Source organism: Periplaneta americana, chromosome 10 (assembly GCF_040183065.1).
Source record: "Periplaneta americana isolate PAMFEO1 chromosome 10, P.americana_PAMFEO1_priV1, whole genome shotgun sequence".
NCBI classification, from domain to species: Eukaryota; Metazoa; Arthropoda; class Insecta; order Blattodea; family Blattidae; genus Periplaneta; species Periplaneta americana.
In genome coordinates, this window is record NC_091126.1 from 66,426,112 (window position 1) to 66,454,014 (window position 27,903).

The 27,903-nt window shown below is 36.0% G+C and overlaps 2 protein-coding genes across 9 annotated transcripts in view; both read right to left on the reverse strand.

Moving 5' to 3' along the window:
* LOC138707769 (UPAR/Ly6 domain-containing protein bou-like) overlaps positions 1 to 8,317 on the reverse strand; it is a 29,771-nt gene extending 21,454 nt beyond the window's left edge. Inside the window, exons 1-3 of one of the 3 annotated variants that reach the window (XM_069837642.1) lie at positions 8,102 to 8,317; positions 3,837 to 3,903; positions 534 to 707 (exon numbers count right to left, since the gene is read on the reverse strand). In XM_069837642.1, the coding sequence (XP_069693743.1) occupies positions 534 to 707; positions 3,837 to 3,903 (241 nt within the window). In that variant the 5' untranslated portion in view covers positions 8,102 to 8,317. Of the gene's footprint in view, positions 1 to 533; positions 708 to 3,836; positions 3,904 to 7,635; positions 7,952 to 8,024; positions 8,069 to 8,101 lie in introns of those variants that run through there. The other 2 variants (XM_069837641.1, XM_069837643.1) reach the window with 2 other exon arrangements.
* A 6,565-nt stretch (positions 8,318 to 14,882) lies between these two features.
* The window catches only part of LOC138707770 (ras association domain-containing protein 1-like), a 366,200-nt gene continuing 353,179 nt past the window's right edge, over positions 14,883 to 27,903 (reverse strand). For all 6 annotated transcript variants that reach the window (XM_069837645.1, XM_069837646.1, XM_069837644.1 and 3 more), the window contains 3 exons: positions 24,952 to 25,067; positions 24,544 to 24,662; positions 14,883 to 21,158 (listed from right to left, as the gene is read on the reverse strand). In XM_069837645.1, the coding sequence (XP_069693746.1) occupies positions 20,961 to 21,158; positions 24,544 to 24,662; positions 24,952 to 25,067 (433 nt within the window). In that variant the 3' untranslated portion in view covers positions 14,883 to 20,960. The remainder of the gene's footprint in view (positions 21,159 to 24,543; positions 24,663 to 24,951; positions 25,068 to 27,903) is intronic.

Consider the following 27,903-nt stretch of genomic DNA (forward strand, 5'->3'; position numbering starts at 1 on the left):
TGGAAGACCAGAGCACTAGAGCTTGAGCCACAGACGTGGCAAGCTAATAGACAGCAATAGCACAAAGACAAATGTAAAGAGGCCGCCAGTGACAGGAAGGAGGGACGAAAGAAGTAGACAGACATACAAATTGAAGGGTTCAGAACCATAGTGGGCCAAGCAGCGCCATTTACTAAAACCGTAGACAACAAGGGTTAAAATTAAGTTATTACCATAATTCAATGGAAACATGATACACATTAAAACTAAATGATATGTCAATCTGCATTAAACTATAATATTCACTTAACTTTAACCCTTGCTTTCTCCGTTTTTAATAAATGGCTCTTGGCTCTCTATGGCTCTGAACCTTTCAATTATTATGGAGAGGAGATGAAAGAAGAAGACGTGTACTATGGAGCACATAATGGAAGTTCAGCTTGTGCAATTCTGATAAAAAATACAGCAAAATAAGTTATGTATTGTAAATTGTTCCATTAACCAATGCACGTACTGTATAGTGCTAAAGGAGTTGACCATTACTCACTACTCACCATTCTTTCCCACGATCTTAATGCAGAAGTTGGCAGGGAATGTGCCTATGTGACCTTGTTTGGGTACCATACATTTCTCTGTATACGTTGACATTGCTGGATTGTACGGATCTTCACAGTTCACGTCACTTCCATTGTAAGATGAGCATGTATAGCAGTTGATGGCTTGTGAACCTGAAAACATAATTTACATTTATCAAAGTTATCTTGGCAGTTGATATTCTTCTTTGCAATATCACATTTAACTGGAAATTCAAAATATCTGTATGTGAGATACATGATAAACTGAATCTTATGCAAACTGGCAAACCTAATACAAAGGCCCTTTTATTATCACCAGTACAGTTCAGTGCAGGAATGTAGTCATAAATGAAATAGTACCAGGATATTAAGTAAAGTTTATTATTATGAATATATTTTATTATTAGTAATGCCACTGCTATTATACATACTACTAACACAGTCTAGTATATACCGTCGCGAAGCTCAATAGGTAGTAAATATGCAAACATTAGGTAGTTGCTCACCACTAGGATCGCTAATATCGCCTCATTACAGGCAATGCAAAATAGTACCGTCACAGTCTATTGTTTCTAGCACCCTCAAAACTTAAGCTTCGTGACTATATAGTAGACTGTGTTACTAATCCATACTCATAAAATACAAAGTTGAGTAAGATGCTAGTAAGACAGATTATTTTAATAAGTAAAAATAAAGAAGCAAGGCGCACCCAGGTTGCAAGAAAAAGTACCGCGGTGGCACCCAGACATGTGTACACCCCTGGTTCAGTGAAGATGTATATATGATTGCTATACGACCATTGTTAAAATAATTGTTTTAGGCATTAGCTACTTTATTAATATCCGTTGTTGCCCCCTATCTCTTTCGTTATTATCGTAATCATCAATTTAACCTAATTCTGGACATTAAAGTTACAATACAGTGTCGAGTTTACATATTGCTTTTTATGCATGATAGTCCACTGGAAGCAACGGAGAAATTTTAGAATTAAAACATGGATAAATACAAGTATTCCAACAAAATCTGCCTCAGTAGCATTTCTGGCTTCAAAATTCTACCATGGACTCGACATGATTTTATTTAGAGCTTTCTACATGGAAAGCCAATGCATTTGCATGTATGATGTAATCATTATCATCATCAATTTATCGTTATGTCCTCTGTCTCTGTTCACTTTCTGATGGAAAATGGAGAAGTGTGGGTAACTGGCTAAAAGAAAAGTTCTGTGAACTATATTAATAAAAGCAGACGTATAATATTGAATACAAAATGTTTATTATGGAATACATATTGATTCTTATATGGCTGTATTATGCCAATGAAACTTCGGTGTCATTTTCATTTGTAGTTATTTCCTTCACATCTGAAATGCTACAGCCTACAGCCTCTTATGTTTGGAGACTGTCATACTGGTATAGTAAAATCATGATTAAGAACACTGTACCTGAATAGAATTGTACGTACTTATTACTTGTCTCTTACAGAGTGAAAGCTGTGATTCATAATTTGAAATAGTTAAAAGTTGATACATCATAAGGTAACAGTTTTTAGCAAATTTACAATCAGTTCAATAATATAACAAGATGTATTACTTGTGAAATAGTAAATTCGTAAGTACGAGACAGTGAAGTTGCCTTCGTTCCATGAAAAGTTTATTTTGTTTCCCAGTATCTCTAATTTTTGTTTATTACATAGATCACGTAATATACGTCACCATAGGGGGCATGATTGGTCAGGTGCCTCTAGTTAAATATACTTGTCCCGTCACACCCCCTAATTGGTGATATCTACTGTAAGTAATATAAGTAATTTTGTCTCTCATTTCTATAATGTTCATTACTGATGCTGGATTTTAAACCAACATCATTATACTTAAAAATCAGATAGTGGTATCAGCTATTGCACTTCTTTGCTAGGATATGTTTGAATTTTTTTCTTTTTAAAGCATGCTTATATTGTCTTTAAAAGTGAGTACTAAAATTAGTTGCAGTATATCTCAGAAATAATTAGTAAGCAACTAAAAAGTATTTACTCTCCAATTATGAACTATTTTGATATAACATTCTCTATTAATGATGACATTAATTCTCATGATTATGCCTTATTAACCAAATATTTTTATGCATGGTTAGTATGTAGGAACTGTGTAGACTAAGAAACTGTAAAATATTTTGCTGTTAGGTATACAACGTTTGTGCTTCTAAAACAGATTAATAAAGACGTTTCTTTTTTAATCTCTTTGCTTACATAACTAATTTTCTGGGTATGTTTCATGATAGATTGAACACGTTGTGTATGCAGTAATAACAACTTTTACTCTTGTTTTGTCAGCAGAGAGTTCTTCAATACCATCTGTTTAAAAAGAGGGTTATTAAATATGATGTAGCTTTCCTTCAAAATTTAATATTAAACTTAACTGTAAATAGCTCTCACGTGATTAACATTTCGTAACTGTTACAAATATTAATGGATTATAATGAAATCCAGATGACTTGACAGATAAGATAATAATTGTATCTTCACTACTCTTTCTGTTTTATAGCCGAATAGAAAGTCTTAGACACCACATATCCAGAAAAATTAAGATAATATCTGTATGCTTTGACACAAACTTAACATGAACTTGTTACAGGATACCTATTAATTTGAGAAAAATTCGTTCCGGTTCGATTCCCGGTGCCAGAACGAATTTTTCTCAAATTAATAGGTATTTACATGTTTACTACTAACAAGAAATAGTAATCTTGATTATTCAATGAGGATGGCGAGACCTCATATATGAAAATATGTATATTGTTACAGGATACTTTAGCATTTAAGAGTGCACGCACGTAGGGGGTAGGGGGGGCAAATGCTGTTAGTGAGAAGTCAGACATTTTTAATATAAAAGTCGACATTTTTAAACATACTGTGTTCACTACTATGCATAATTTTCATTTTCGTTGGTTTCGTTGCAGTAGGCCTATATCAAGGGAGAGATAATCAGCACAGAATGCCACTCTTAAAAGTTAACAACATCGAGGAAGTGTTTTGCCCCTGCTGAGATGAAAATCTGCGGTTTCTCCTGTTAGCATCGATTTCTTTGTACAATGATAATGGTATAGTAAGGAAATTAGGGGGAAAAAACTTTTATTTTCTACCTTATGAAATTACATAAAAAGAGCTTTACAATTGCTTATACTGTCTTTTGTAAATATTAAAACGTGACTGTAAATTTGTAACGTGGTTAAGTGTATTTAATACCCTAAAATATACTTATTTTGACAATACATAAACATTCACCTTGTAACTGCAGAAGACCAGAGAGTGTTAGAAGAAATATTTGGTTTAGCATCTTCCTTCTTCGCATCTAAAATGAAAGCATAAAACACACATTGGTTAATATTAAACTCTACCTTGAATTCAGAATGTAATGTACTTTTAAAGCAATTGTTTCGGACTGTATCTGCCTTAAATCTAGGTGCTGAAAATAAGGCATACTAAATGTGAGAAGTTCAACAAAATATATCTGACATTTCATCATTCACTTCTAAAACTAGACTATGTAGGTATTTAAATATTGTATGTAAATGAAATAAATAAATATTTATTCTGTCATGGAACAGTATTGCGATTAATAACCATTCTCTGACACAAAACTCATCGTTTCTCAAAATGCAATTCAGATATTGGTTGTCTCATCCCATTTGACAGCAATATTAACATGACTAATCTTCTTCTTCAATAGCTCTATAGCCCAGTGTGGGCTTTGGCTTCCTCAACGATCTGCCTTAATTCATCTCTTCTTTTCCCTTTCTCCCACCAACCAGATATACGTAACCTCTTCAAATCATAATCCATTTTCGTTTGCCAAGTTGTCATACATTGGTATCCATTTTCTGAGGCATTTCCTGAGGCTTTGCGACAGAATGTTTTACAGGTGTAAGGTTGTAAACCTTACGCCCAAAACCCCAACATGGAGGACCAGGGTATCGCTTTTAGTCTGAGCCATCACCTTCGACCTGTCCGGCATGGGAGGCCCTGCCAGTAGCTATGCTACCGCCGGCATAGCTCTTAGGATCATTTGACCATGCAAGCCTCCCCACTACGACAAAGTAGAGATACCTGCGGGTAGGAATATGACTAATAATTTGAAATAGTAAGATTTTACACTATGTTTAGAATTTAGAAGCTGTAAATAATATTGGTATCAGAATATCACAAATTTTATCAATATGATAAATGTTTATTTGTACACTATTGAAATAAAGAGATTTATTTCGGGGTCACTGCTTAAGATGAGGTTATGTTAGTGAAAATTAGATAATTACTGATGTCATAAATTCTAGTCATGAATCAAATCGCATACTTAAACTAGGCTAGTAGATCAAAATGGATTTATAACCTTGGTACTGTACCTTAAATATTCTAATAGCTTGGAGTGAAACATTCCATTAAGAATTTGTCTCATATACTGGTGTAACTAAACTTATATATATATATATATATATATATATATATATATATATATATATATATATGTTTTATAAATTTTGTAGTAGGGGGATAGATAAACCCATAGACCATGCATTGTGTAAGGACCTATGCTGAGAGATGGATCGAAAAGAGTGTCTAAAAAGAATGATTTGAGGATTGGCTCTTAAATTCTTCTATTATTGATTCCTTCAAATGTCACTTGCCTCATTGTGTTTGAATAGTTTCTTTTGGTTAAAATAAATAAAATATCCATAAACTAGTCGGCGTGGTTGGCGAGTTGGTATAGCGCTGGCCTTCTATGCCCAAGGTTGTGGGTTCGATCCCGGGCCAGGTCGATGGCATTTAAGTGTGCTTAAATGCGACAGGCTCATGTTAGTAGATTTACTGGCATGTAAAAGAACTCCTGCGGGACAAAATTCTGGCACATCCGGCGACGCTGATATAACCGTTGCAGTTGCGAGCGTCGTTAAATAAATCATAGTATTTTCATAGCATTTCCATAAACTACACGTTCATTTTCAGAATCAATTTGACATTATCAAGAAAAGTAAAATAATTTGTTTTCCCAATATTTCAGAGTCAGTCTTGTGCCATCTCAAAAATACATCTGCACCTGCTCCTTGGCAAATTCATTCATAAATTTCTTCCATATTTTAAGAATTCCACAAGTGTGTCTTACAGATTCTATCAACTGTGAAAATTTCTTCACAGACCTACAAATATCTAACTTATCTTTCACTCCAGGCATTCGATTTAACATTTAAGAAGATAGCTTCTGCTGCAATTACAAGTCTGAGCAGAAGAGTTAGATTACAGGGGCAATGTTCTGGCAGAAAAAGATACACTATCTACCAAAAAGTAATTGGGCACTGTTTTAGCCCCTTTAGAACCTCGTGATACCACCTCTTGTTGCTATAACAGCAGCCACCCTGTCAGGCATGCTCTCCGCTAGTTTGTGTAGAATATCCACTGGAATGTGTTGCCATTCCTCTTGCAACATGGCACTCAGTTGGACAATGGAAGTTGGCCGCATCTCCCGAGACTTCAATCGCCAGTCCAATTCGTCTCAAAGGTGCTCAATGGGATTGAGATCAGGACTCCGTGCAGGCCAGTCCAACCAGTGAACATTATTGTCTGCATACCACTGCATAGTAGCCGCCGAAACATGGGGCCAACTTCTATTGTCCAACTGAGTGCTATGTTGCAAGATAAATGTAACACATTCCAGTGGATATCCTACACAAACTAGTGGAGAGCATGCCTGACAGAGTGGTTGCTGTTATAGCAACAAGAGGTGGTACTACGAGGTTCCAAAGGGGCAAAAACAATGCCCAATTACTTTTGGGTAGATAGTGTACATCAAGATATTGGTAATATACTGGTAATAAGATTTAATATTTAGCAACTACGCTGATTTCCAATTTTATATTTATAAGAGCAGTCCTGAAGAATAGCACTAGATAATGGAGCCGACAAATAGGTTCTCCTTTCTCTGCATTCCCTAATAATGGAGCCACTAACATTAGTTCCGAAACTTTACATGTTTCTGCATCTATGACGTGTTTTTTTCTAGATTTAAAATTCTATCTGTGAGGAACTATTTGAAATTATTAGTTTGGTACTCCAAAGTAAAAAATAAAACGAGTAAAACGGCGTATAAACCAGCTGTGGTTAGTTATGTCTTTTTATGAAAATCTAAAGAACTAATGTAATTTTACAGTTTTATTAGAAATAAGTTAGCCTATATTAAACGTCATAAAGTGGAAGTAAAATTTCATTTATTGTCGCTGTTCCACTTGCTTTCTCAAATATATTTTCAAGTACAGTAAATCAGTTTTGCATTCAAGTCATCGAGCTACACTGTTGGAGTGTAAGATATACCAACAGTACTACACATATCTTGAAATTAGGTACTAGGAAGCGTGCAGTCATCATTAGCCTAGTGTTGTCTGGTCATGAAAGGAGGCACAAAATGGATTACATTTTTACCTTATTATTAGCCTGTTCTCTTCTAACTGAAGGGTGAGAGAGAGAGAGAGAAGCTGTTGGTCTTCATATAATCACACAATATTACGCCTTTTTACTCTATATCTTATGTATCCGAAATTGAATGAAATTTGTAAACATGATGTAATGTATATAGAAAAATATATATATTTTTTCAGTTCGTGCCACTATCTTATCTTATAGCAACTAGTAGTAATATTTACACATCTACATATGTAGCTGTATCCGTAGGGCAGCAAGGAAGTAGCGTTCCTTATGTATATCCGTAGTCTTGGCATAAAGCCATTGTATTCAGCCTCTCGTTCTTGCTATATTAAACTATGACATTATAACCCATAATAACATTCATACACTTCTAAGAAGGTTTGAATATGTCATGTCAAATCATATCTAGGACAGGTTCGATTTCACTGAAAATATGCCTACACGTATTGCGGGTGTGTCGTGATATTTAAACATATAATTAATTCCTGGGCGAAAGAAACAAGGAATTTTATATACCGAATATGAAACATAAGTTTATATTTATTTTGAATCATATTGAACACATGAGCGTCTTGATTCAGGAGAATAATAAAAATGTTCTGAAAGTCCTTACCTATTACTGCCCTCCCAATAACCCTTCACGCTGTTTTCCCATATATTTCTTCTCCCCATCACAATATACAAAAGCTGTCACTGTATAATATAGCCCTTTAAGAGATTATATTCTTCTGAAGAGTGTTTCACATGTCACCAAACAAACTACGAGATGACAGTTCGTAATTGGTCACTCAACTCTAACCAAAACATTACTCATCCCATGATTCACGTATTACAACTGAATAGAGCGTCACAGCGCTCAATAATTACTGAAACAGGTTATGCATCGTAAAGATCAATACTGACACGGGCGGTGAAAAGATTATAGTACGGCTACTTGGAATATAAGTTTGAAAATATTACGGGTGAAAGATGTATCAGGGGCGAGGGACGCATAGGACAAACCTGCTGCATCCTCCGTCATCCCCTCTCCGACACCCCATTCAATCAGGTAATGCTACAAATGTAGTGACTGCACTTACGTAATCGCACGGCTGGCGCGGTATGCGCAAAATATCAACCACTCAATCCAGATGAACACAAATTATTTCCCATGGAACTGAGGCTATCCTAAAATATCTAAGAATAACCCATTCCACACGACGTTTGCACTTTACAATTGCGCTTCTTTTTCGGAGCCCCAGCTTGACGCATGCTCCCTAGCAACCGTAACTACGGAAGAGATCGAGTCGAAGAGGATGCTGCGCAAGGAGCGAAAGAGAGAGGGGTGCTTTCAGTGAAATATTACTCATAAATGAGTTTGTGGTGTACGAAATGCCTAGAGGGAATTAGTGTTGAATGCAGACGTTTATCTCCGGTGGAGCAAAGGGAGAAGAACGACCAACACATCTTACATAACTCGGGGCTTCACAATGTGATACACATTAAATTTTACCCTGGAGAGCTATGCTACACTGAAGAGCCACTCCATAAGTCCCAATGTATAAAATGTGAAATGATTTGTGTCCACTATATTCAGTTTGATTTCTCGTCATAGACCCGATTAAATATTTTATATGAACGACATGTAAATTACAACGTTAGTACTTTTATCTGTATGCTTTCGATGATCTCTGTAACGTGTAGCCTAGATCATATATGTAACAGATAACTCATCGCTATGTTAAAATCGGCAGCACTTTGAAGAGAACAACCGCCAGGATCGCCACCCGTCCGCCGTATACGAACACTAGATGGCAGTACAGTCGCTAATGCAATTCAAATGGGAATTATGACATGACTCCTTATGTAACAACTAGATGGCAGCGTAGTAAACCTGACAAAATTTGTTAACCTCAAAGCCTATAAGGCCGACCTATCTGAGTATATATGATCTAGGCGTGTAGTCTCCGACATTGCGCTAATAAATGTGTGTGTCTAATGCCTACCCACTTAACTTGCGTGATTCGGGTTTCGCATATTGCGGATAGATGCCAACACTGTGACACATTTTCAATTTGTACACCACTTCGGCAGGCCACGCTGTACATTATGTGTATCTGTGAAGAGTTATGTCGTGTACTAGGGTGAGTGTATGTGTAAGTGTTCGTGCAAGTGTAGTATAGGGAATGGATGAGGATGATGATGATGAAGGTGAGGAAGGGAGAAGGGGAAATCCGGTGCCGGCACGTAGCCTACTCCTGTCGAATAGCACCAAAGGGGCCGCCAGGCTTAACGTCCCCATCCGACGGATGAATCACTATCAACAGTGACGTATGCCTTCTTTTCATATGCACTGCGGAGAGATTTGGGATTTAACCCAGGCATATTGGTGCACAATTTAGTGATTAGAAGTTGTGCACCGTCATCTCTCCTAGTCCCGAGGTACAAATTTTACATGAAAATCTCTGGCCCCGCCGGAAATCGAACCTGGGCCGGGTAGTCCTGAGGTAGTCGCGCTACCAGAGAACTACCTCGGCGGACTTTGCGCTAATAAATACCATCAATTAATTTTAGTTGCTATTTTAAGCCAGATTTTTATTAATCCTTTAATAATATTTCCAAGAATACCTTTGTATAATAAATAATATTCATGGCAGTGGAAAGAATTTAATTTTTACCTGATGTGTTATATAGATGATTACTTCGTCTGTCAAAAATTCATGTATTAAATAAATAATTCGGCAATAGATAATAAGTTGTGGTGCATAAACATAATTTTTCGTACACGTACAACAGATACTATTTAGGTAATACTTATAAATTTATTAATTTAAAGCAGTTATCTCCTTTCATTTCATATAAACGCCGAAAGTTTTGTAGGCTTATTGTCTCCCAGTTTTCCATTTTGTTTCTCAATTTGTCCGTCAGAGCACTTTGGAATTTCAGTGGAGACGGTGGACCGCAGATACACCTGTCCACAAAATATAGAACTTGGTGGAGTGAGGAACAGCTAACCGGTAAGTTCCTCGCGAGCCTTAAAATTGTCATGGCATTCTAGTTTTATTTTCCTCATGAAGGAATTCACATTAAGCATTCATTCTTCTCTTAAAAGTCCACGACAAAATCATTGAAATGGAACACAATGTATAATACCCTTTGTTTTTTTCTAACACCATTTCCATTTTCTTTGACACTTCTTGCCCCACTTTATCACAAACAACATCAAAGTTATTCACAGTTTTTTTTTCACTATGTAGTTCTATCTGCTTCACTAGTGGCACTTCTGATTCTCCAAAGCAGTTATAGCAGCAGGAAGAAACCGAAAATTGGAATTGATGTATGGAAGTTGTCTTGAAATGTCAGAATTAGATATTAATTCTTGGTCTAGTCTAATTGAAGCTGCTTCCCTGCTGTCAAACGAATAAATGATGTTTTTCACAACCTTGAAGTTCTGGCATTAATAGTTGCAAGCATCAATCCAGGACCCCCAACTTGTCAAAATGGGGGAAGGCGGCAATGAAATATCTGGAGCTACCAACTTAAATGATGCAACACGTAAAGGGGCTTTCAGGAAGACCTTTCTGACACACCCAATTAATTTATCAACCTCACTGAATTGACTACGAATCTCTTCTGCAACTCTGTGTAAGGTGTGAGCCAAACAAGTCACATGCTCCATTTTACTATATAATGTTTTGAGTGAATCTGCAGCTTTCACCATATAAGGCGCAGCATCCATTACAAGGAGTAGTACATTGTCATGTTGAACGCCTTCGGGCCATATGAGACTCAGTTTACTAATGGTGGAAAAATTGGCTTTTTCTAAATGTTCACAGTTTATTAGAAAATTTTCACCTTGACCATCTTCCAAAGTTCCCACAATAACATTTGCAATGTATTTTCCCATAGAGTGTGGTTTCAACAATTGAAACCCATATTTTTTTATTTGCAACCCGTTGTTTGATCTCTTGCATAGTTTTTTTTTCGTAGCTTCGGCTGATGTAGTCCTTTCTTATCGTGGAAGAAACGGGAAGAGATTTCCCTGTGTTTTTTTCTAAGAATGCACGAAGTTTTGGATGATACAGTTTACTTAGGGAAATGTCGGCACAAAGAAAGGTTGTACAAAGTTCTTCACAGAATGGTGAAAAATATTGGCGGGATTCCCCTAAGGGCATTTGCTGTAGTGTTTTTCCATTTTCAATTCGTTGTACTCCACGTTTGTGTTTTTCTGTTCTCACATTCTGCTCAACGTTAACTGTTTTCTCCGCGGTTACTCTTAAGTCAGCCACCGGCGTAGCACGGTCGGTTAAGGCGCTTGCCTGCCGATCCGGAGTTGCGCTCGGGCGCGGGTTCGATTCCCGTTTTGGCTGATTACCTGGTTGGGTTTTTTCCGAGGTTTTCCCCAACCGTAAGAAAAATGTCAGGTAATCTATGGCGAATCCTCGGCCTCACCTCGCCAAATATTATCTCGCTATCACCAACCACATCGACGCTAAATAATTTCGTAGTTGATACAGTGTCGTTAAATAACCAAGTAAAAGAAACTCTCACAGCGCACAGTTTACAATACAGTATATTCCCATCACTCGAAAACACTTTCTCACCATATCGAGACACTATTAACTGCTTTAATTTTATTTGAATATTTTGCTTCGCTTTTGGCATTTTTCCTGAACTATACTACACACACTTCCGACTTCAACAAGATTAAGTAACTCAATTGTGAATTTAAACGAAATAGGGGAAGAAGGTACATTTTACGATTTTCCAGGAAACAAAATGCGATATGTAATTATGAGAAATTTAACATCTCAAATGAACATGGAAGAAAGAAATTGTATGAGAAAAGTTATTTATTTCTTGAAAGAGTGAGAATATGCCGAATATGACCATTAAATTACTAAAATATGCTCTATCACATAGAAATGGTCAAATATGCATAAATATGACTTAACAAAGTACTTTAAATCAATTAGTTTTTTCATACAAGAACTTACATATATTTAAGGAACATATCAGCCTTACCAATAATATATGCTACATCATAAAATACATAGCCCTAATTATGATAATTAACATTTGGACGAAAATCGTTGCATCGGGTGTTTCTCAGTAACTTGGTCAGTACTTTTGGAGTAGCAGAAGACATCTGCAGACTAATGTTTGTATCAAGAATCCATGGTCGACTACATGTTGGCTACAGGCTCACTGCTTTTCTACTGCCTGGATGATAGGCAACCCTTCATATATTCAAGTTGGTTTGAATGACAACATTTCGGGCGGAAATGCAAATGCTTCGAATCGATGTTTTGTTCTGGCCGATGGTCTAGCACAGGCATTTCCAACTGCTGGCTCTGTGATGTCACACGTCTCTTGAGCTCCTTGAGCGGGGAAGCATAGCTATAAGAGCAAAGTAGGAGGAATGGTAATGGAAAGGATGGAGATGTTCAAATAGCGGAGACACATTACCCTCCCTCACGTGCTCTACTAATAGTTTTATTATTATTATTATTATTATTATTATTTGGGTAAAATTTCGATAAGACGCTCTTCAAGGAACGGCGTGTAAGCCGCGTACTGGGCGAGTATTATAATTTAGACTTATATACAGTATCTATTACTATTTTTTATATTGAATTACATCATTCATGGACAGTAGACCTAATACAGTATTACCCCGTTATATAATACGTCAAAAACATTTACAGTACCGATATGTACTTAATTCTTTCGAAAAAGAATTATTTTATAGTTGTTTTCCTTGTATGAAAACCCTTACAATGAGTAATCACATTTTTCAAGACGATGTAAATATGAATTTACACTAAATAACATATGTTCAGAGCAAGAACTTTCCGTTTAACATTTATTCTACAGTCACAGAGATTTCAATACGTACACCAGAGAAAATAAGCTGATCAGCAAAAATTTCCAGAATTACGGCCGACTGAGAAAAGTTGTTTGTGAAAGAGGTTGTAGGAAAAGGTTAGGGTATTGTAACTGTATGTATGTTTAAGCGCGCAGGTAGGCGTAAATACTGTTTATTATTATTATTATTATTATTATTATTATTATTATTATTAGTTAGTAATGCCGCTGATATTAGTCTATACAACTACTAATCCATACTTATAAAATACAAAGTTAAGTAAGATGCAAGTAAAACGATTATTTTTAAAGTACAAATAAAGCAACAGGTCGTTCCCAGGTTATAGAAAAAAGTACTGGGGCGGTGCCTTGGCACGACTACTTCCCTAATGGCTTACAAGCGAATCTTTTGATATAGTAATAGCACAGGCTAGCATATACAGTCACGAAGCTCAATACATAGTAAATATGCATCCATAGATAGTTGCTAACCACTAGGATCGCTAATATCGCCTCATTACAGACAATGCGAAATAGTTCCGGCACAGTCTATTGTTCCTAGCACCCTAACAACACAAGCCTCGTGACTGCATATAGGGCCTACTAGACTGTGGTAATAGGTCTATTGATGAAGGATGTGTACAGAAAGAGGACTATGCCGTCTTTAGAGACGGGATCAGAATTCATTGCCTCGTGTTAGAGCTACGAATGAAGGGATAGTTGAGGACCTCAGTTAGCCTTCGTGGGGTTACTGTTTTACAGGTAGTCGGCTGCAAGCCCACGAGCTTCCGATGCACTTCTCTAATCAGTTGGACGGAGTTACGCAATAAGAGACCAAGCGCCAAAAACCTGTTTCTAGATATTGACCATTGAAATAAATATTTTTTTTATAAAACATTTTATGCAAGAATTATTATAACATACTATTACAAAAATAGCACAAATAATACCGAAAAAAGGCTAACCGATTTTCGATAAGAGACCAGCAGTTGAATTAATATTTTAAAACAAAATAAAGAAATGAATTTTATGCGATAAACAAATCTTTTCTTATAAATAGCAGCAAAATTCACATATCACATTCTTGACTTTTTCCGAGTTAAATTAGCCTGCCATCAACAGATTTGTGCAAATATCTCTTCTTCTTCTTCTTCTTTTTCTTTTTTCAAATTTTCGGTTGGTCTATTATTGCGTAACTCCGTCCAGTTGATACTGCCATTGTTTTTTTTTTTTTTTCAATTTGCGAAGAAAAAGGTGAAACTAATGTCAGTTTTTTCGTTGAAGCATTGTGTAGGGAAGTAGTGTTGAATAGGAAAATAATATTCTGTAGTCCTTTGTTTGAAGTCCCATTTAAATTATAGTAGCTGTTCAAATTCAATGAGATGATAGACTAATGGAGCAATTGTAAAATAAAAAAGCGAGAAGGACGAAGTAAAAAGTCTCAGTAGCTTTACCCATCAATGTCAGAGATCTGCCCGGGATCGAAAACCAGTTACTTCTTTTGAGATGCCGTCATCTGACTAATCGAAGGTTTTTTGTCTCATTTGTCAGTTTGTTTTCCTAATACAAAAACCACGAGTAAAATATTTTATCTGAATTGAATCGACATTGTGTTTTCTTCATTTCAAGTAAAAACCCATTCTGCTAAAGATCATATTTCATGTGCCATCAATTTAGGAGAAACTGCTGTGCACAGACTGATAGCATACCCCAAAACCAATTTTTCGATTTTAGGGATGCTGAAAAAGGGAATGTCTTTGAAATTCTAGAAATCAGTCTTTGCCTATTTGTCTTTTGTTTTTACTTCGTATTATGAGAAAATAAATAAATGTGTATTAAATGCTTACATTTATTGTAAGAATTACAGTATATTCATCTTTCTGTAAGATTAGGATGAAATTAACAAAGTAATATTAAAGAAGAGTGAGCAGGAAATGGAAAAGTAGAAGAGGTACAAAGTAAAAGAATCAGGGAATCTCTGGGATGGAGGTGTCGCCGAATAAAACTCAGCGGTCTTGTAGAAGGCTAACTTTATTGAGCTTTAGATCTTTCCCGCCTAACATTTCATCATGCTTAACAAGCCCTGCCACTCTATCTTACTCTGCCAGACAGATTGCTAAACTCTTAAATCTAAACAGGATGATCCTACGAAAACCCTCACAATTCCAAAATTGATAACAATTTTATGAGAAACTTTTATTTTTTTTATCATTTTCAACAGACAACAGAGAATAGGGAAAATCGTCTATTTAAAACTGTATTTCTAGTCTCTACTCTTCATTAGGCAATATTCAAGGCACTAGCCTAATCTCTGCATTATATCATCAGCTTTCAAGGCCAGTGGATACCAACGTGAGATTTATAGAATAATTCTGGTGCCTTGTTAAGATTCTGTTGTTTGGGTAGAAATCTGTAGAACCTTTTAAAATGTCTTTCAAAAACTTTAAATCTCTGAACTTTGCTGCAAAATCTGTTCAGAGGCAAGAAAAATATTTCTTTTAGAGCTATATTGCATGTCTTTAATTTACTGCATTGGTCCAAATTCAAGTTTGATCAAGACTTAAAGTCCATATTCAATAAATAAATTAATTAATCATTATTTTGAAATAAGCATGTTTTGTACCACAGTTTACATTTTCAGTTTCTTCAAACCATGCTGTTCATACTATAAAAAAAATTGAATTTTAATTGGTATCACCCTATCCATAACAAGTTGGGACTTAGATTTGGCACAACACAGTATATCTCCCAGACGTCTTATCATATGGCATTCAAATAGTAAAATAATGTTACAATTTAACAATATTGTGGCTTGGCCAGAAATTCAAAGTAAGAACATAAACATTTTCTCATGGATTCAATATAATTAACATATTGCACATAAATTTAGGATTGAAAATTAACTAATTTATAAGTTGTAAGAATATTATAATAGGAACTTTCAGTCTTCAACATCAAGGGGAAAATCTCAACACTGATCATAGACTAAACTGTTCAACAACATTTTAACTCTGGAGAAAACTGGCTCGATGACATCCCATTACAGTTAACATCACTATTCCAAATATATGTAACATGAATCACTAAATAGATTAATCATGTACAAATGTCTACATTCCTTAAAAAAATAATACTTCTTTACAAACATGAGGGAACAATCTGCATTCATCTCACATACAAAACATAGAAACTGTTATGTATGTATGGCCGACGTGATACAAATCTGTTGGGTGTTTTGTGAAAAGATACCTAGAGAGAGAGGCGAAAGATTACCTCTGAATATTGAACATATTTTCTGTCACAAAACTGATCTAACACCCAAAAGAATTGCACAACATAGTGAGATACTGAAATAAATACCGTAAATCATCTGCCTTCGTGCCATCTCACTATTTGCATTTTTTTTGGACTCGAAACTGTAGGGATTTTTCCCTAACCTTTTCTGAATAATCAACACTTAACATTATTCAATTATACAAAACTTGACACAAATACATCAAACACAATAAAATGTTACAATAATAGACAATTTTTCCATGTTTTATAGTTCAGAAATAAACACACAAACCGATCGAGTGCACCAATACTTTTACATCTACAATTCAACATATATTCGATTTTAGGCCTACAGCCAAGAGGAATAATTACTTTAATTTTATTAATACACAAAAAACAAATTAGAATTACATAGACAAATTGGAGTTTGTATGTAAACAAGAATGTAAACAGTACCACATATTCACGTTCTAGGAAGTATCACAATGGACAAGAGCTGGGAAGTTACCTAGTATTTCTCTAACCTAGAACTGACTCTTGACTATAAAACGATTGACAATGGAAACTAGTTAATTGAAACGCAACTGTCTATTGCTAACTACCACACAATTAACAATTTGTTAGGAATTGGAACTAGACCACATTTTATAATGAACAAACATTGGAAAATTATATTACAGTCAGATTTAGCAGTGACCTACCGATTACAGCAACAACGATCCGATTGTATTGGACAGAATTGCCTTCTAATATAGTTTTCTAAACAACTATTAATAACATAAACAAAGACGGTGGCACTATTGCTGCAGAGCCCCAGGTCTATGTACAATGGAAGAACACAAAGCCTCGATTTGCACGAATGCTGATTTGTTATGAATGCACAGCAGTAATGCAGTATGGTGATTACAAATGAAATGCGTCCAGCAGACTGATCATAAACACTGTAACTTTAATAAAACCCAGCGGCTATGATTAATGGTGTTTGCCATCGATATTCTAATATTTTTTAGTTTCGCGAGAGTTAGTTTGCTTGGATATACAGTATTTAATAATTCTGAATAGCTAAACTGCAAATTGTGGCAAGTACTGAAACGATGTTACCTACATGATTTGCATTATCATTTTTATTATAAAAAGAAATTATTTTGAAGAAATGTGTCTAATTTATTCGAGTAATTACATATAAGCAGCATACATAAACAAAACAATATGAAACAGGAAAGAATACCCAACATTTTATACATTGCATTCGGTGTCTGAGAAACAACAGCGAGCAGTACTGTAACCTGGATATTATATATCTTTCTTTCATATGACGTACCAAAAGGCCTATATTGATCAAAATTTATAATTTAATCTATAAAATAACTTGATCATAATTTCTTACGTTATCATTAATGGGCTATATGTTACGAAATTTTAAGATATCACAATAATCTGTTTATTGTGAAACTTCTAAACTTTAACAAAAAAAAGAAAAAAAGTGACAGACCAAATATTCTTGTTCCATCTACAAGACCAACAAATTATTTAACAAGAATGAAGCTTTTGTAGAACTACAGTATTTTACAAATTTGTTAATTTTATGTATTTCTTTAGCGTTTTTATTACTTGAAGGAAGCTTGAAATCAGGGTACGTACGCAAATTATGTAAAAAACTACTATTTAACAATAACGATTCGATAACTCAGAAACTCAAATGAAACAAAAACATCCCTCGTTTTATACTTATAAAAGGAATACATATTAGTAATTCACTATTACAAGTAGGGCCTATTATAGTTTCCTTGGACTATGTTTCACCAATTTATGAGGATTTTTTTAAAGAGTCTTCTTTATTTTTCAGATATTTAAACATTGTTTTTTACTGAACACTGATTAATTACTTGTAGGCCTACATAGTTCACTAATCTGCGTTTATTGAGAAACGGATTTTAGTTTCTGAAAGAAATCATTTGGAGTATTTCTCCTGCCGTTATAAACAAGTGAGGAAAGATTTTAGTCTATGCGTTGAATACACTATCTTTGCAAGTAATTCAGGTTGACATGGAATTTGCACACTAATGGACAAAGTTAAAAATGAAGAAATTAGAACAGAATTGCAGACAGTTTCTATAAACGAACAAATTGAAAGCTACCATAATAATTGGTTATATCACGTAGACAGGATGAGCAATTCGAGACTACCAAAATTACTGTATCAATACCGACCGATTGGAAGGAGGGACGGGGGACGACCAAAGAAGAGATGGAGAGATATGCTGTGAGGACGGAACAGGCAGCTTGCCTATACCGTGAAGTGCAGCAGGAGAAGAAGAATGGAATTTGATCAATATTACTATTTAACAAAATGGGGGAGAAAACAATGGTGGAATATTCAGAGGAGGTGTAGCTTGGACTTCTTCTTCCATTGCTAGTGATGTAAAGAAATAAAACATAGAAAGATGGGTCTATCTTCTGCTTCAGATGAACAAAGTAGTGAGAAAAGTTTCATTTTTTAGTTATTTTTCGTATATTGTTGTCTTGAAACCTCCTTACACTTTTTAAAAAATATATTGCTTCTTTTTGTCAGGAATATGAATATAGTCATATGCAGCGGCGGATTTTCAGGGGAGGCAAGGGAGGGCGTGCCTCCCCTAATATTTTACCAGAACACAATATGGCAGTAATAATTTCAGCTGAATTAAGATCGCAGACAAGTTACAGCAAATGACGAAAATTTTTCTTTTTATATTAATTTTACTGTTCACTACGACTAAAATGTACAGTAAGTTACGTAAAGTCGACCACATCCAGTTGGTGATGCCCGCTTGCTATACTGTAGATAGTACAAATAATTCGTACCGAAAAATAACAGATAGCGCTGTAACCTGTATAGTCGACATCTAGCAGCCTGCTGTGTCTATGCGAGAGCGGGAGAGAGGAGTCGGCTACATGACGCTACTCCCCGGTAACCATGACAACAGCAGTTCAACCAATATGATAGCTGATCAGAAGAGTGTTTAAACTTGATAGAGCGCGCGAGGGGAGCCGATTTGGAGACGTCCTACCCACCGCTGACAACTGTACTGCTTAAAGTCACGGCTGGTTTCGGCTGTATTGGGAAACTCTCTCTCTTTCTCTCTTCTTGGTTTTAGAAAATTGAGTCACGTGTTGTCAGTTTTTTCTCCCTGCATAAAAGTTTTCATTAATGTTGTTAGATTATCTCTTGTTTGCGGGTGTTCATGTTATTTCATTCTTTTGTGTTACGAGATGTATATGATATATTTATTAATACAGTATTTTAAATATATCGAGAGTTTAGAAACAAATGCAGATTTGTCTCTAGCTTCTTCTAGTAGCAGTTATTCAGTATGCTGTGACCTATTTGATTGGTTTGCGAAGAAAGACGAACATCGAGTTAATTTGCTGTAAAATTAGACTATGTAATAGTAATGAGCAAGCCCCGGATTCTTAGGTTCGAATCAATTTTGTTGCTCTCTCCTTACTCTCGAAATATTACTTTTCTTATTCGTTTTATGTAGCAAAGCGTAACACTCTTACATTCAATATGACCTAAAAAGACCTAATTCGTAGGTTAGGACTTGGAGTGTCCTAAAGAGAGACAATCTTTACCAAGCTGTTGTAATATATTAATAGAATGTTGTTTATTTTTATTTTTTTTCCGTAAAATTACTAAACATAAGATTTAAAATCCTAAAACATAAATTGGAAAACCTAATTTTAATTTCTTAAAACCTATAACTTCTGTGCTTGGTAATGAGGTACGTCACAGGCTTTATATTTTTATATTCTCATCATTCACGTCTTGGCCTCCCCAACTTTCAAACCCACCGTCCGCTACTGGTCATATGAATATAGTCATTTATAACAAACCCTTCAAGTAGAATACCGTTTTCACCCTTTTTTATCTGGAAAGTAGGTCCAATATTCGGAGCGCTGTGAGCTTTCCTTATACAGTATTTCAGTAGCAATGGAAAAGTGTAAACTACTCCCGTTATGAATTATTATTATTATTATTATTATTATTATTATTATTATTATTATTATTATTATTATTAGTATTATTATTATTTTTAGTGCTTTTGGATTATTTTATCCTGTATTCTTTTGTAATAGATTGCTCCAATGACCTTTCTCTTCTGATAAAAATGTAGCTCTAAAAATTAACCTATGTTTACATTGGTATGTTATTATTTTCATCGCATCTTTAGAGTAAACATAAGGCAGGGAAATAATCCAAACTATAAGTAATTACACAATAATGTCCGACTACTAAGAATTAAATAAAATCCTTCAACTAATCGTATATTAATGAAAATATCAACGAAAATTTCTTTATAATGCAAGGTGTTTAAGTCACTTTATCAAAACATAAATTGGAGAGTATATTTACTTTAAAATGTTGAGTCTCTCATTCGTATGTTCCCCCATGCATGGTAATTGCATTCCATTCTCCAGTCTTTTTTGCTCTTGGATGAATTATACAAATATCAACAGCGTTAACACTTTCGTAACATATATAATTTGCTTTCATGTGACATGAGCACATATAACAGAGTGAGTGTTGTGGTATGGTTTCCTACCACAATTTTTGTAATACAAACGATAAAAAATGTTGACATTAGCAGACTTTGTGTCCCCTGCCTAACCAATTGCTAGAAATGCTTAAATTTTATCACTATTTTTGCATTGCCTCTCAGCTATTGAGTCTGTAGGTACGCTTACCTACTTCTGTAGATAATAGCTTAGAGGAAAATTTCTATCGTAAAAAGTGCTCCAATTTTGATTCTTTTAGGAACGCATTGATCTCCTTCAAGAGACATCACTGTCCATCCCGCTGCCTTTTGAACTTCCAGCCACCGGCTCTTGTGGTCGCAGTCTGTCCATTGCTTCCTGAATTTTTCTTCCCAGAACTTGATACTTCCTCCGCACCATATTCTTGTACTCTTCCTCCTCTCGGTCGAGAATTCTCAAAAAGTTGTTCAGTTCTGGTAGAGTGAATGCTTCCCACTAAAATCAAAGTACAGAGTGGATTTAACTACTTTCATTCATTGGTGACTTCAATTAGCCTACCTCTCTTCCCTTAGAAGAAATAGCAGTACAGTAGAGAATCGATTATCCGAAACAATTAGGGACGGGAGTGTTCGGATAACTCATTTTTCGGATAACCGATCATTTACGAAAACAAATTGTACCGGTGTCATAATAGCAGTATGAATCAAAGAATCACTGATATTAAACACAAAACTGTACATACAATATATATTTTGTATCACACGTCTTACAAATAACACACAGAAGTCCACACCTGTGGAGTAACGGTCAGCGCGTCTGGCCGCAAAACCAGGTGGCCCGGGTTCGAATCCCGGTCAGAACAAGTTACCTGGTTAAGGTTTTTTCCAGGGTTTTCCCTCAACCCAATACGAGCAAATGCTGGGTAACTTTCGGTTCTGGACTCTGGACTCATTTCACCGGCATTACCACCTTCATATCATTCAGACGCTAAATAACCTATATGTTGATACAGCGTCGTAAAATAACCCAATAAAATAAAAACACACATAACTGGCTAGCCTAGTTTGACAAATTCAAAACGGCCATTGAAGTAGGCCTACAGTTTAGGAAAAGAAGTCCAAACTTTTTTATTTATTTTTTTTTTGCTTCAGAGCTTAGACTCGTTTTTTTGCCTCTAAATCTCGCAAACAGCACTAGCGACGCTTCTACATGGCGCGCGCGCAAATTCAAATTTGCCGACTGGAACGCTTTCGGTTAACCGATGTTTCGGTTGATCGGTATTCGGATAATCGATGCTCTACTGTATTAAAATCACTTTCACATGCGCGCGTGCGAACTATTGTAGGGGACTGAAACACCTCCATCCATGCCGCAAAATTTAATGTCTGCTGCAAGATGAATCTTGTAGCAATGTTTGCAATACAGGTGAAAAAAAAATACATGTAACCATGGAAATAACATGACCTAGATTATTTTGAAGAAATAAAAACATCTTGGCCACAGAGATCCTTTGTATAATCACAAAAAAACATAAACTGAATTATTACTTATATTAGTGTTAACATTGGTGGTTGTTCAATCTCTAATGTCCTGTATTGACACTGTAGAACTTTGCCACATTTCATTAAAGTAGGCATCAGCATAGTATCTCCTGCTCCTATATTTGAAGGACTTACACTTGAGATAAAAGAACTCGTCTCTTACGTAGATCACAAATGTTCAATATTTTTTGTTTTCTTGATTTGTTTTTCACTCCCTATAGAAGTAAACTATTTTTTTTCTGCTTTAAGTTGATATTCCTTCTCAATATATTCTATACGAAGGAAAATAATATACATATCTTTTAGTGCATCCTTGAGAGGAAGGACAAGAGCTGAGAATTGCCCTCGAACGCAGGCAAATTGTACTACCCAGGATGGAATTATGTACATGCTTTAAAGCGCTCCACGCTACAGATTCCCCTGCGGGAAGCCCCTGAACTCCCCTATGGCCTGCAGAATCTCTTTATCTTTCTCAACGCGGTCCCTCAGTCCCGGTGCCACGAAGTACCATGAGCTCAGAGAGAGCCACTACCACGAGGTCCACATACAACATCAGAGAAAATCGGAAATATGGGAAAGAAATGAAGATAATAAAAGAGGAAATGTGTAATTATGATGGAGAAATGGGTCCGACACCCAACCACGAAAATTATCCAGCAACTCTCCTTCAATAAGTTGAGGGAAACCCTAGGAAAAACCTCAACCGGGCAACTTGTACCAACCAGGATTTGAACCCGTGTCCGCTCGTTTCACAGTAAGCATGCTAACCGTTACTCCACAGAATTGGACGTCTGAGATGTTTACATAAAACATTATTTAACATATTATACTTACTTACTTACTTACTTACTTACTTACAAATGGCTTTTAAGGAACCCGAAGGTTCATTGCCGCCCTCACATAAGCCCGCCAGCGGTCCCTATCCTGTGCAAGATTAATCCAGTCTCTATCATCATACCCCACCTCCCTCAAATCCATTTTAATATTATCCTCCCATCTACGTCTCGGCCTCCCTAAAGGTCTTTTTCCCTCCGGTCTCCCAACTAACACTCTATATGCATTTCTGGATTCGCCCATACGTGCTACATCTCAAACGTCTGGATTTAACGTTCCTAATTATGTCAGGTGAAGAATACAATGCGTGCAGTTCTGTGTTGTGTAACTTTCTCCATTCTCCTGTAACTTCACCCCGCTTAGCCACAAATATTTTCCTAAGCACCTTATTCTCAAACACCCTGAACCTATGTTCCTCTCTCAGAGTGAGAGTCCAAGTTTCACAACCATACAGAACAACCGGTAATATAACTGTTTTATAAATTCTTACTTTCAGATTTTTGGACAGCAGACTAGATGATAAGAGCTTCTCAACCGAATAATAACACGCATTTCCCATATTTATTCTGCGTTTAATTTCCTCCCGAGTGTCATTTGTATTTGTTACTGTTGCTCCAAGATATTTGAATTTTTCCACCTCTTCGAAGGATAAATCTCCAATTTTTATATTTCCATTTCGTACAATATTCTGGTCACGAGACATAATCATATACTTTGTCTTTTCGAGATTTACTTCCAAACCGATCGCTCTACTTGCTTCAAGTAAAATTTAGATTTATTAATTTGTCATACAGAATAATATCTGTAATATTAACAATTAATATTTGAGGAGAAAAATTCGCTCCGGCGCCGGAGATCGAACCCGGGTCCTTGGTTCTACGTACCAAGCGCGTTCTGACCACTGAGCTACGCCGAATTCAATCCACACCACCGGACCGAACCTTCCTCCTTCAATGTTTCCCTTTGTGGCCTGACTCCAAGTTAGGCATATATGTTGACGTATATGTCCAATGTCAACTGCCATTATACTAGGAGCGCACTCAGCTGAGTGACTTGTTTGGCCTAATATAATGGCAGTTGGCATTGGACATATACGTCAACATATATGCCTAACTTGGAGTCAGGCCACAAAGGGAAACATTGAAGGAGGAAGGTTCGGTCCGGTGCTGTGGATTGCATTCGGCATAGCTCAGTGGTCAGAGAGCTTGGTATATAGAACCAAGGACCCGGGTTCGATCCCCGGCGCCGGAGTGAATTTTTCTCCTCAAATATTAATTATTTAACATACCTATGGTAAAATAATATATAGTTATTTAATATACTGGTACCGTCTGTGTAAGAGGTCTGGCTTTATGATTTGTTTTCATAATTAGTATTTACTGAAACTGCAAACAAAAATTCGAAATTGTTTCTCAGTAGAGGAATTTTACTTAAAACTTTAATGTACAAATAACGGAATAGTTAGCTAATCGAAACTGACTGGCTAAACATATGTCTTCACTTACCAGTATATCACCAGTTTCATTCTCCTGGAGTACGAACATCTTGCTACAATTCTTTTCTCTGCTCCATCGAAGTGCGAGAACTAGTGGCTTTTCACCTTCTGCAATTCGACGCATTTTGACTGAAACAAAACAAGAACAATTTATATTTATATCTATCAACGTAATAGATTTTCGTTTAAAGCTCTTAAAATCTTTAGAATGGTAATAAAATTTTGCTGGTGTTCTGTTTTAGAGAAATGTTATCCTTGAAAGTTAATTTGAATTTATTTGATCAAATGCATGATAATTGGAAAGTAGACTGTATTAATGCAAATTCGATTCTAATGTTATTCTGAGCTATAGATTATTTAGAACTTTTATCCTGAGAAGAGTATAAAATAACTTCAATTGTTTTCTAAATGTTCTTACCTTTAGCTGTTTCTCCCTGCTCATAATATCTCTCATACAAGGCGAATTTACGTGGGTTGTCAACCACTTTGAATTTCTTGAGGAGAGCTTTGATTACTTCATGCGTGGTTGTTTCACTGGAACATAAAAAGTGTTGCTTATAAATGTCGAGATCTTTAAACGTAATATTTATGCATTCTGTCCTTGATTTCAGATTATTAGAGACGAAACAAAGCGAAAAAAGATGTACCGTAAACTGGGGTTACTTTGAACACGGAGGAAACTTTGACCATTTTTTCAGAAAATCATATTTAGGTTTCTACATGCCGCATTTGTTATAGATGGAGGTAAATTATCATAAAATCTTCTCATACCAAATTTACCTCCATCTATAACAAGTGCAGCATGTAGAAACCTAAATATGATTTTCTGAAAAAATAGTCAAAGTTTCCTCTGTGTTCAAAGTAACTCCAGTTTACGGTAGTATGAATTTGAGCTATAGTGTTCACCTTACGATGAAACAAGAAACATTTAAGCAACAATGAATGACAGACATTCATCTTAGATTTGGGGAAAACCTCGGAAAAACCCAACCAGTTAATCAGCCCAAGCGGGAATCGAAGCCACGTCAGAGAGCAGTTCTGGAAATACTTTCCCAGGGGTAAAGAGGAATCAGTATGATAAAACAATTCATGTGTTCCTAGTGACAATAACAGAGAGCATGAAAACACTGCATCCCTGTCCCATGCATATATATGTATATACGAAACTATTATCTTTATTTCATTTAGATGGTAGATAACCATTGCAGTTGATAACGCGTCGTAAAATAAACCAATTAAAAAGACATACAACATTTGAAGAGAAACCATTGGAGTACAGGGAATTATGATGATAGGCTAACGCTAACCATTTTAACATAGGTTAAAGGTGTTTGAGAATAAGGTTCTTAGGAAAATATTTGGGGCTAAGAGGGATGAAGTTACAGGAGAATGGAGAAAGTTACACAACGCAGAGCTGCACGCATTGTATTCTTCACCTGACATAATTAGGAACATTAAATCCAGACGTTAGAGATGGGCAGGACATGTAGCACGTATGGGCGAATCCAGAAATGCATATAGAGTGTTAGTTGGGAGGCTGGAGGGAAAAAGACCTTTGGGGAGGCCGACACGTAGGTGGGAAGATAATATTAAAATGGATTTGAGGGAGGTGGGATATGACGGTAGAGACTGGATTAATCTTGCTCAGGATAGGGACCAATGGCGGGCTTATGTGAGGGCGGCAATGAACCTCCGGGTTCCTTAAAAGCCAGTAAGTAAGTAAGTGAGTAAGTAAGTAAGTAAGTATAAATTATCTTTTATCGAAAATAAGAACTGCATATCATCAGGAGATGATATAATCAATTCTGAATCTCATAAATTCACAGGAAATTAAATTCACAACGCAGGTCTCCAAATATAGTGGAGGTCGGGGCAAGGTCGCCATTAGGGGCAACTTCGTCATAGCATTTGTTTCGAAGACCTGAGCAAATAGGAGTTTGTTTAGAGGCTAGCATGTTGAGAAAACATGCTGCTTGCTGTGAATAACGCTTGTGTGGTATGGAGAGATATTTGCAGTTCTGACAGGTAAATATATTTAACTCATGGCTTATTATAGTTATGGCACTGAATGTCTTAAGGAACCCGTAATAACATTGTCGATATTAGTTAGTGACATCATTATTTAGAATGACTAAATCTGTATCAGATTATGAGCTTGGCAAGGCGGTTGAAAGCCTCTAATAGGGGTACTGATTAATATTTTTTTTCCTGCCAATTGGGGCAACTTCGGCAGTAAGCTGCCGATGTTGCCCCATGAAAAGAAAGAAGAATATAAGATTCTGTGTTGTCTGTTAACTATATGAAATAAGTAACTATGGCATTTAAAGTAATTTAAAGCAATTATACATTTCAGTTGCCTATTTATTACCGGTAAAATGGTTCGAAATTACAAGAGGAAAACTGAAAACAAATATGACCAGGACACACTCAAGAAAGCTTTACGTGAGCATAAAGAAAGGAAGATAAGCCTGTCATCTGTCGAAAAAGAGATATATAGAGTGCCACGAATTACACTTCGATATTGGCTGGAAGTAGATTTTCCAGCACCAGGTGTACAAAATAAAGTCAGGTTTAAAAGAGTGTTTGCTTCAGATATGGCTGACAATTTGAAGCAGCATGCAACCAATCTACAGAATTTTTTTTTCGGAAAGTCTGAAGTGGAATTTCGAAGATTAGCCTTCGAATTCGCAGAATCCAATCATATAGAGCAGGTATGCAAAAGTGTGCTACAATTGTATCAGACGTCACAAGCCGAAAGACGTAACTCATCCCTTCCCTTCAACCCTCGCGTCATTGTTGGGTAGAGGGAGAACAGATATGTATTCAGTGTGATTGCCAAACATCACAGAAACGTCACTGAAGGCTCCAGCCTTGTGGACGGGGAACGAACTCTTTATCCATGCTTCCACCCCTCTCTTCCCCAGTTCTGCAACCCTGATATAGAGCACCCTTTCAACACAAACAAGAAGATGGCTGGATCTGCCTGACTTGAAGCTTTCATGAAGTTAGAAAATTGTCTAAACAAAAAATGCAAGATTAGCCACACAGAATTAAAAATAACACTGTAGACAAAGAAACATTTTGCATATATTGCAGCGAACAATATGAACTTACACAGGAAGAATGGATTACTTGCAAAGAGTGCAAGTTACGGGCGCATGAATAGATACAAATGTGGAAAATATATTTGGACACTTCATTTGTGATATGTGCTGATGTTAAATTTAGCCCTATGATAGTTTGTTATATTGTAAATCAAATCTGAACTTGGAAATAACGTTTTTTGTTGAGGATACAAATACTGATGAAGTTGCCCCAGAATGTGGGGCAACTTCGGCAAATGTAGCATTTTTAATTTATTTTTGTGTTT